Consider the following 11,069-nt stretch of genomic DNA (forward strand, 5'->3'; position numbering starts at 1 on the left):
TTAAAAAAAAGAGCTACTTAGAAACAAGCTAAGCTAAGGCTGAGCCTTATAATAAGTCTCATTTTCATAAGTTAAATATTAAATATTAAATATATTAATAAAAGTCCATGTCATTTTTTTTTGAGCTGGCCGCCCAAAAAGAAAAGTCCATCTATAAGGTGGGGCCAGTTCTCCTATTACATTATCCAAAGAGAGAGGCAGGGCCAGCTATCCCAGGGCCAGTGAGGGGTGGGGCCAGCTCTGAATGGCCCTTAGCTTTCAAGGCTCCTATGAGCAACCCTACATGGTAACACAAGCCATAGACATCATCACAGACCCCAGCTACAGCAGGAACACAGACTCAGACATGGTCCTCGGCAGCAGCTTGGCCCAGATGTCACCATGGCCCTAGTGGCAGCCAGACCATGCAGATCAGTATGACCCCAGAGGTAGCAAGGCCCTCAGACACCAGCATGGTCTCAGGTGTTATACCCATTTCTTAAACAATCACTGGCGAGGGAAAAGGCACTCTAGGACAGGTCCAATTGTAGTCCTGAAGTAAGTCTGATGTAGAATGGATGCTGGAAAGACTAAATACACTGCCAAATCAAAACAGCTGTTAAGGCTCTGAGGCTGCTTCCACTCCTAGCTGTGCTGTTGAATGTGTAAGGGTTCTATGTTTTCTTGTCCTCTGATCAACTCCAGTTCCTCTTATTTTACAACCTTTTCTCAGGAGCCTTCTTGCTTTTTCTTTAATTACTTTAGGCTTCTACAAAAGAGACATGGAGTATGGGAAGCACTGACGTAGAACAGACCTCCACCTCTCCAACTGCACATGACACCTTAAGTCACATGACGAAACTGACAGGGTTAGAATGAAGGGATGACAGAATCTGTCTCACAGATTTGAGAGACATGAAATCAGTTAACTTATCTTAAGTTCAGAAGTGACACGCCAAGTCCTCTCTTTTTTTTTTTTTTTTTTTGGTTTTTCGAGACAGGGTTTCTCTGTAGCTTTGGAGCCTGTCCTGGAACTCCCTTGGTAGACCAGCCTGGCCTCGAACTCACAGAGATCCGCCTGCCTCTGCCTCCCGAGTGCTGGGATTACAGGAGTGCGCCACCACCGTCCGGCCCAAGTCCTCTCTTAAATGTGCTCTATGTCCTAATGGCATCTCCTGTCTGGTCTCTTATGTTCTCTAGTTGTCTACAGATACCTACCTCCCTGCCATGCAATGATCTCAACATAGTTCTTCCTACAAACTGCTCCCAACCCCCACCAGGCAAAATGGGAATAAATGCCAAGATAGGCCCATTCTAAGCAGAGGAACTAAAAGAAAGGAAGCTGTTAAAACTAAGTCTCTTTGATATCAAAGCCTTGAAGAGGCTTTTCCTGAGTTCTTGCTCCTTAGACTCCAACTATTTCTACTTTCAAAAGTTTGATCAACATTCTTCCTTTGATTTGATTAGCTGTTAAACACCTTTTAACACTCCCCTGTTTTACTGAAATATGCAAAGTTTTTCTATTATTCTATAAAAACCCACCATGAACAAACAGGACTTCCTATACTAAATACTGAAGTGACTTTATTTTGTGTCTTTTTGAGTCCCTGAGTCTGGTCAAGAGCTTGTCTCTCCTCTGGGCCCCGTATGGCAGCACAGAAGGGAAGACACTGGCTCTGAAATCAGACATTCTGGGGGCATTTCTAGCTCTACATCTATGTATCTACTGTCTTATTATCTCAATTTCCTAACCTGGAAAATGGGGAAATGACCCTAGTTGATTTACTGCAAAACTTTAAATGACTTCCCAGCCACAAGATCCTTTGGAATGAGCTTGACACATAGTAGGTTCTCTACAATGTTACAGAGCTGATGACACTGGTGCCCTCACTGTAAGGATGCCTCTTCTTCACAGGCATCACGTCAGGCCGAGCAGCACCCTGTTCATGTGGACCTTACTGCCAATCTTTGAGACACAATCACCTTAAGGCCCACTCTTCCATGAGGTCACCCTAACTGCATTGACCTGACACCTGTCTGTAGGAGTGGTCACGGGTGGCAGCTCCGCTCCGGTCAGGTCAGATCTGTGCTTTGCCCATTATGGCTGAGCATTACTCGTGACACCACAACAAGAACAATGTTCCATGAAGACAGGAATGCTGGCTTACCTTCTTTTGTGTCCTCAAATTTCTCAGCTCACAGAAAGCACTTAACTGTTAGTTTCTGAGAACCCCGCCCCCATCATAAGGACCTTGGGAAGAACAGCAAGCTCTTGCTCTAGTTCCTCATTATTTATTTAAGCAGCAAGAAGACAAAAACAAAACTTGCCAATTTTCTTCCAAAAAAAAAACTGTTTTGTTTAAAAATACAAAATAGATAAAGAAAATACTCTTATTTCACTACTAATGCATTTAAAAACTTGCGGGCTGAAGAGCTGGCTCAACTGGTCAAGAGCACTGAGTGCTTTTGGAGAGGACCCACGAGCACTCATATGTCAGCTCACACAGCTGTCCGTAACTCCAGTTCCAGGAGCTCTGACACCCTCTTCTAACCTCCATGGGCGTCACACATGGACACAGACATCCACTCAGGCAAAACACTGACACACAAAAAAATAATAAGTAAATATACAAAACAACAATAATCCTTCTTAGATCAGAAAAAAGGAAGAGGAAGAAGAATGAGAGAAAAACAAAGCAAAGCCACATGTCTTACTTGGATTGTGCAAGGCAGCCTGGTGCAATCACGTTCTGATTTTCCTCCGTGGCCTGGACAGCAGTGAGCTCTGCCATGTTGACCATCACATCGTTGCTGTGGCCCGGAAGCTGTGGAAGCACTGAAATGATCTTCTCTACTAAGTTGTCTCCATGATGTCCAACCGCTCCTGTGAACCACACAAGCAAACGTAAACTCAAAGCGGACAGAAAAACATTGACTGGACGCAAGCTTTACGCTGTCTCTTCTACCAAAAATAAAAACAACTGATGCTTACTAATAACAACTTAGAATTATGCTGTTTGTCATGTAAGTCATATTCTCAACTACCCAGTCAATGTGTGCCTCATGGATTGAATGCAATGTTCATGAAGATGGGCTTCTCATATGCTTTGGCTACTGTTATATCTCCAGAATCTAATACAGTGAGCAGACCTGCAGCATCAATAACAGTCTGCTAAGTGAAGTATCAACATGTAGTCAGTCAGTTTGCTACTGTCATAGGTGATGCTATCCTGAAATTCTGACTTCTATTTTTATTTTGATGACAAATACACAATGGCCATGGCTGGAGAGCTGGCTCAGAGGTTAAGAGAACTGATTGTTGTTTCAGAGGTCATGAGTTCAATTCCCGGCAAACACATGATGACACACACCCATCTATTATGAGATCTGGTGCCCAGAACACTATATACATAATAAATAAATTAAAAATATACACAATGACCAGGAAAAGCTTGCGGGTCAAGTAGAAATAACCGATTTTCCTGCCACTACAGCCTTATCTCTGTGATGACAAAGGTACCCTTCCTCTAGTTTACCTGGTATTCACAAGCTCTAGCATAGAAAGGCAACCAGCAGATTTTCACTAAATATTTGTTGAAGAAGAGGGAGAGTAAGTAAACACATGGTAACAGCTTATAATAAAAAGCATTCACCAACATTTATTGGATGCTTTCTGTATATCAAGATCTATAGTTGTACATAGCAACTCCAGGGACAAGGGTGAACAACGGACTGAGGATGCAGCTTAAGGGGTACATCATTTGCCTAGCATGCGTGAAGCCTGGTGGTTTCCAGTACCACATAAAACTGAGTGGTGGTGGCCCATACCTGTTATCCTAAAAATTGGGAGATGGAGGCAAGACATTCAGAAGTTCAAGATCAAATTCAGCCACACAGTGATTTGAGGCCAGCCAGGACTACATACGTGAGATCCTATCTGAATAATAATACCAAATTTTAATAATAAATGTACTTTAACTGTCAATGCTTTTTCTATGAAATTAAATTAGCTCTCTAAAATCCACCACTGCTTGGAAGACATCACTCCAGCCATGGATGGGACATGGCACAGCTAAGAGTTTGAGTCACTTCCAGTTTGCTCACATGCTGATTCCCAGTGCCTCTCTGTCTCTCTGTGTTTTGCCATATTAATGGGACAGAAAGACTAAATAGGAAGGCCCTCAGGAATCAAGAAATCATCATCACCATCATCATCCCGCTCATGGCAGTAACAATTACCTACCCAGGGTTCCTGATGTACCATATATCAAATTCTATGCCGTGTACTTCTAATTTATAATTTGCGGTTAATTATAACAACAAATCTGTGTGAATTATTATGCTTATTTACACGGTAGATATTCTATTAAAATTACAGCTTAAGATCCAGTAAGATCTCTCTTGAATGTGAACGCACTTAATTCTCAAACAACTGCAAGTATTCTACATTTTTTTAAAACCATGGAGCTTATCAACTGCCTCTAAAGGGCAAGAAACTATCTAACGTAATCATCACTGTCTTGCTAGTACCTGAAACAGTGCTGAACACAGTGGATATCCAATAAATGTTTACTGGAAAAGATGAGGTAATAATATTTTCAACAATGCACACTACGGCTGTATTTGCCCCGTTACAGCATTTAACAAATTATACCGTACTCTATGTCCACCCCTCCTCCACCAGACAAAATAACTCCAGACGCTGTCAAATTAGAAGCTGATTCATTTAGTTCATCTTTGTACTGTCAACCTCAATACGAGGCCAATAAGGCTGAATCAATGCAAGGGTCCTGTATCTGGGAACGCCAAGAAGAAGAACCAGAAATTCCACTTACCTGTGAGATCCAGAGTTCGATCCACAAAGACCACGGAAGCCCGGCCGGTGGCGGTCTTCTTCCTGTTCTTGGCAGGGGCATAATTTGCCAGATCCGTAGCGATGACCCGACTGAGGGACCCCACAGCGAAACACTCCTCTCGTACCCCTAGATGCTCACACAGCGAACTGAGGCCTGACACTAGGCATCTGATGTGCAGCAGCAGCTCGGGGGTCAGGGCAGCGGCATCCACTTCCCCCAAGCTGCTCAGCTTCCTCTTATCCTGTCTGGCACTATTAAGGACATGCACATCCCCAGGTAGCAGCGGAAAAAGGGTAGCAAAGGCGGGAGTGAAGGCAAGGTGGGGAGCAGCTGGAGCGAGCAACAGAGGGACGTACAGCACCTCGGCAGTGTAGTTCACGTTGCCCATCCACTCACATAACTTCTCCTCCAGCTGCTCGAACACCGGCTGCTGCCCCTCCAGCTCGGCCGCTGCGGCCGCTGGTACGTGGTTAGCAGTGAGGTGCACGGCGTGGCTCACGGCCGTGACCACTACACAGTACTGAAAGTGACTGCGGCGAACGATGTCTCGTAGAGTGTCCACCGTCCGGCCTTTCAGCAGACAGCTCAACACGAACACCGCCCGGGGCTGCTCGGCTCCACCTCCGATGGCCCCGGGTTCAAATTCCCTCAGGGAGCATGCAGGGCCCTGAACCGCCTCCAGGAGCCTGCTCGAGCCGCAGCTCCAGTGCAGGCTCTCGGCGCAGGCGGCGTCCAGGTAGACCACGGACCACTTCACTTTGGCTAGCACCTGCTCCCAGCCTTGTTGGGCAAAGGACAGGACGCCCGCGGCGCTCATGGTTCGGGACTCACCGGCGGGCCAGGGGATGGGCAGGGTGGTGGGCAGAACTTCAGTCCGAACTCGGAGCTTCCAGACACTGAGTACCTTGAGACTTTGACAGTCAACAACAGTACACGTGGGCCAGTCAGTGACTCGCCAAGGGCACGCGCACGGTGATGACGTTACAGGCGTTGATTGGCTGGCCAGGCGCGCGGGCTGGCGGGAGGAATCTATGTTGGGCGTAGAAACCCGCTTTAAGTAGAGATTCAGTCATCCTGAAAGGTTGGGCCCGGCCGCTTTCTAGGAAGAAATTGAAAGGAGTTGTTTGTTCCTGTCTGTCAGCTCACGCCACCTTTTCTTCTCGGTTAAGGATTCTCAGGAATAATAAAAATCTATCCTGAACTTTACTATCCTCAACACAGGCACTTCCCCATTCCCACTTTTGTTTTTGTTTTTTCTATTTTTTTTTTTAATTTTTTTTCCCATTCCCACTTTGAGCAGCCAGAGAAAATAGTAAAATTGCTGCTACATCGTAGTTTTCTGTGTCTAAGTTATCTTCCGCATTATTGCACACAAGCCTCCTGAAATACCTGCCAGGACCGGCAGGATGGCTCAGGGGGTGAGAGCTCTTGCAAGACAAGCCTGATGACCTGTGTTCAATCCTTGGAATTCAATGTAGAAAAAGAAAAAATGAAAAACATGGCGTCCACAGTTCTTGCCCTCTCCCCTTCCCTCTTCCTTGGTACACCGTTACATTATATTCCTAAAGCTAGCCACCAAGGTCTGTTCTCTTCTGTGACCACTTCCTTATGCCTGACTAAAACTCCAAGGTCCAGCAATGAAAATTCATTATTTACCTACACTGGCTAACATGTCACCAACTTATCCCAACACAAACTTCTTTTTCTCCTAAAAACTGAAAGACCCTCAGAGAGGACCTTTTCCTCCAATGAAGCCCCCAGAACCAGGACACTCCGAGTCCAGACCACAGGATGCAATTAGCAAGAGGTTTATTGAGTAAACACAGGTACCTGTGGGCAGCAAAGTCTTTCGGAGGACTTGCACGCCTGCCAACTGGAGGGCGGGCTTTTTATAGGGGAGAGCAAAAAGCAAGTTTACAGAAGCAAAAGCGTGGTTATCGGTCGATCAGAATGAGGCAGGGGGCATGAATGGTTTCCTCTCTCAGCATGGATGTTTGGCAATAGTCACCCTGTTCCTATCTTTATAGATATCCTGTTTTGCAGTCAACCTGCTTTGTTGATGTCCTATCTTACTGACATCCTGCCTTGCAGTCTTCCTATCTGATGTTCTTACGAGAGCAGGCTGGCTGCTGATCCGGAGAATTTTTTTTTATATATTTTAAAGCAAACAGGACGTTCCCCCGGGAGCATGCTAGCTGCGGGTTTTGAGGAGGGGGTCTGTAGGGTCTTTCAAAACCACTCCTGCAGCTGGACAGTGGTAGCGCACGCCTTTAACCCCAGCACTCAGGAGGAAGTGGCAGGTGGATCTCCGTGAGTTAGAACCCAGCCTGGTCTACAAGAGCTAGTTCGATGACAGGTTCCAAAGCTACAGAGAAACCCTGCATCGGAAAAAAAAAAAAAAAAAAAAAAAAAAACAGCAAAAACACTCCTGCAGAAGAAACACTTTACAGGGTGTTTTTGTTTGTTTGTTTGTTTTTGTCCTATACAGAGTGGCCAGGGTGGGGGTAGCAAAATCTATGTCCTGAGAATTTGGTGTCTGGGTGTGTTCTATGCTGACTCCAAGGCCCCTCTCAGAAAGAACTCTAAGAAAGTTTTCCTTCTGCGATCTCCACACACTCCATATAGCAAACAGGTAATCTCCTCCCCCCCTGCACCCAACACAACACACAAATACACACACAAATACACACACAAACATAATGAAAAGTTTCTCTTTTCTCAATCTTTTCCTCCTACATCTAAATCTTCATCTGCTTCAAAACTTCTACTTTCTAGTTCTTTATCCTTGCTATCCCCCCAGCTAATATCATCACTCCTCTGGACAGCTACAATGATTCCTCACCATTTCTCCTTGCCAAACTTCAAAGATCCAATGACCAATTGAAACCACTCCCTTGTGCACAAAAAATTTACACCGCATAAATCTTGCTCTCTCAAAACAAATTCCAAGTCTACCTTTTAGCTGAAGGTATTTCCTAACTCATCTCTATTAGACTTTTGTCATAATTGACTGATATACAGAACACAGTTGAGTCGTTTACTAAAAGTGCTTATCACATCAATGAGCTAAAGTTCTAATGTAGCTGTTTTCTTAACATATTTATCTCTAGGATGTACACTACAGGACTGGAAACCCCCCCAACCTAAACTATTATAGTTGAGATATATGAAGAAACGTTCTCAGAAGAAACATGGACAAGGAACCAGAAAATAAAACCAGACAAGAATAGAGCCAGACTTTACTTTTGGTTTAAAGTACAAGAAACTTTTAATTGGGTTTAAGGAGTAAAAATAATCCGTTACCCTGTGAGTTTTTTGAAAAGGGGCTCCAGATTATTATGTGAAAAACTAACTTGAAATGTTTTACACACACACACACACACACACACACACACACACACACAATCCAAAGGTCTTTTTGTTCATTTCACAACTAGTGAAGTTTAGCAAACATAGCAAGATTGAGAAGTAAATATATTGATCTCTATTTGGAACCTGTTTTGTTGAATTGTGGAAGTATGCATAAGATAATTAACTATTTAAAACACATTTATTGATTGAGTGTCTGTGTGTGTGTGTGTGTGTGTGTTTGTAGACAGGATCTCACGATGCAGCTCTGTCTATCCTGGAACTCTCTATGAAGACCAAGCTGACTGCAAACCCATAGTCAGGACAGGAAAACAAACAATGCAGGATCCTGGAAGCAGGAGCTGATGTAGAGGCCATGAAGGGGAGCTGCTTACTGACTTGCTTCACATGGCTTGCTCAGGTTTCTTCCTTGTAGAATCTAGGACCACAAGCCCAGAAATGGCATCACTCATCATGGGCTGAGCCCTCCCAAATTGATCACTAAGGAGAAAATGCCTTAAGGCTAGATGTTCTATAAGCATTGCCTCAGCTAAGGCTCTTTCCAATCAGATGGCTCTAGATTTTATTAAGTTGACACAGAAAGCCAGCCAGGACACCATTGTTAATCATTTTTAAATTTATAGTTCAATAATATTAAAAATATTTATGCTGCTCATACAAGACTGAAAAAGGAAAAAAGGGGAAACTGCTATGGGAAAATGCTCTTGTATTTCTTGTACACTGAAAGATTTGTCACTTGTATTGTTTAATAAAGTGCTAATTGGTCAGTAGCCAGGCAGAAAGTATAGAAGTTCTGTTTTTATTTCCACAAAAAATGAGAGGCTGCGGATTCATTCTGGGTTAAGAAAACTAAGGTTTGATCAAGGAAGAGCTCCTGAAAAATCTCCAATGGGAATGGGTGGCCCAGATGATGCAACGTTTCAGAGCACCTCTATTGCAGTTTCTTCTGAGTTCTGCATCCATAACAGCTTCAAGGCTGCTGACTGAGATGATATGGCCCCAGAGAATAATCCAGTCAGGACTTAATCATAATCCTATTTTTTTTGTGTCCCCATAAGATTACAAGCACCGCCAATCAGCAAGAAGTAGCCTAGAAATCTACACCCACATCCCCCCCCCCAAAAAATGGAGTATGGATGTTTGCCTTTGTTTAGTTTGTTGATTACAAGTTGTTATGGAGGCCAGGCGGTGGTGACACATGCCTTTAATCCCAGCACTCGTGAGGCAGAGGCAGGCGGATCTCTGTGAGTTCTAGCCCAGCCTGGTCTACAAGAGCTAGATCCAGGACAGGCTCCAAAACCACAGAGAAACCCTGTCTTGAAAAACCAAAAAAAAAAAAAGTTGTTATGGAGAATGGTCAGGAAAAAAATCTAAACAAAGAAGATTATATTCAGGGTCTTGTTTTGAAAAGAAGAAAAAGGGACTGTTGTGGGATAATGCTTTTGTACACTGTAAAGATTTGTCACCTCTATTGTTTTAATAAAATACTGGTTGTCCACCAGGCAGGAAATATAGGCAGGGCAACTAGACTAAGAGCAAAGACAGAGATGCTTTTTTTTTCTTTTTTTGCTCTTTGGGAAGAGCAAAGACTGAGATGCAGTCGCTAGTCCCATGAAGAGGAAGCAAGATGAGAATGCCTTACTAAGAACAGGAACCAAGGCACATGGCTAAACACAGGCAAGAATTATGGGTTAATATAATATATAAGAGCTAGTTAATAATAACCCTTAGCTATTGGAGAAACAGTTTATAAACTGTGTGCTTCTTTGAGACTAAATGACAGTAGGACCTAGTGGGACAGAAACTTCTGCCTACATACAACCAATCTCTGGAATTTTTTTTTTTTTTGCAAAATTAAAATAGCGTCAAAACCATACCCTATAAGTAATGATCCCCATTGTCACCCACAGCCTCCAACTCCCATACCCCTATACCCTTTTGCAGCCTCTGATTTAATTCTGTTTTCCTTGGGTTGATAACTGTAGGTTATGTAAGTGGGATCATTTACTGTCTGCTTGATTTTGATCGACTTATTGCACTTAACATAACATCCTCATGTTCATCTAATTGTGACACATGCCTTTGAGTTTATTTTAAAGTTATGTTTATTTTTAAGTGTGTGTGTGTGTGTGTGTGTGTGTGTGTGTGTGTAAATACACTTGCCCTCAGAGCCAGAGGCTTTGAATCCCCTCGAGCTATCATCATAGAGGATTGTGAGTCACCAAATGTGGATGCTAAACTCTGAAGTCTGGTCCTACTGCAAGACCATTGAACAATCTAAATCATTGAGACAGCTCTCTAGCTTCAGTTTTTGCTTTAATTTTTTGTTCTAAATGATTAATAATATTTTGTAGTATGCATAGAGTACATATTCATTAATCCATCAATGGAGATTTGAGCTTTTCCAGTTTGAGGCCTTTATGAATAATACTGCTCTATACATAGGTGCTCAGATAGTCTACAGATTTTGTTTTCCATCGTTTTGATTGAATCATGTAGTAAATATTTTTTAGGTTTTATGAATCATGTAATAAATATTTTTAGGTTTTCTGAGGAACTTCCCCAGGGAAGAAGCTGGACAAGTGCAGAAGCAGACTCGTTATCTACCAGGAATCCCTCTTGAAACCCACAGAGTTGGGGAGAGTGGCAATGTAACGGCGTAAACGAATGCAGACAGATTGTAAAAATATATATATATATATATCTTTAATAGACGTACAGAACAGGAAAGCAGAAGCAGCAGCTGGGAGCACGCTCGCCAAATTTATATGTAAACATTACCCGAGGCGAACACGTCCCCTAAGGGGCGGGACTTATCCCTACATTGTAACGGCATAAACGAATGCAGACAGATTGTAAATATAT

The 11,069-nt window shown here is 43.3% G+C and overlaps 1 protein-coding gene across 1 annotated transcript in view; it reads right to left on the bottom strand.

Annotated features, from left to right (window-relative positions):
• The window catches only part of Scfd2 (sec1 family domain containing 2), a 344,622-nt gene extending 338,861 nt beyond the window's left edge, over nucleotides 1–5,761 (bottom strand). The window contains exons 1-2 of the mRNA XM_005359346.3: nucleotides 4,815–5,761; nucleotides 2,695–2,863 (exon numbers count right to left, since the gene is read on the bottom strand). Coding sequence (XP_005359403.1) covers nucleotides 2,695–2,863; nucleotides 4,815–5,652 — 1,007 coding nt within the window. The 5' untranslated portion in view covers nucleotides 5,653–5,761. The remainder of the gene's footprint in view (nucleotides 1–2,694; nucleotides 2,864–4,814) is intronic.
• Nucleotides 5,762–11,069: the final 5,308 nt, after the last annotated feature.

This window comes from Microtus ochrogaster, linkage group LG1 (assembly GCF_000317375.1).
Source record: "Microtus ochrogaster isolate Prairie Vole_2 linkage group LG1, MicOch1.0, whole genome shotgun sequence".
In the NCBI taxonomy this organism is placed as follows: domain Eukaryota; kingdom Metazoa; phylum Chordata; class Mammalia; order Rodentia; family Cricetidae; genus Microtus; species Microtus ochrogaster.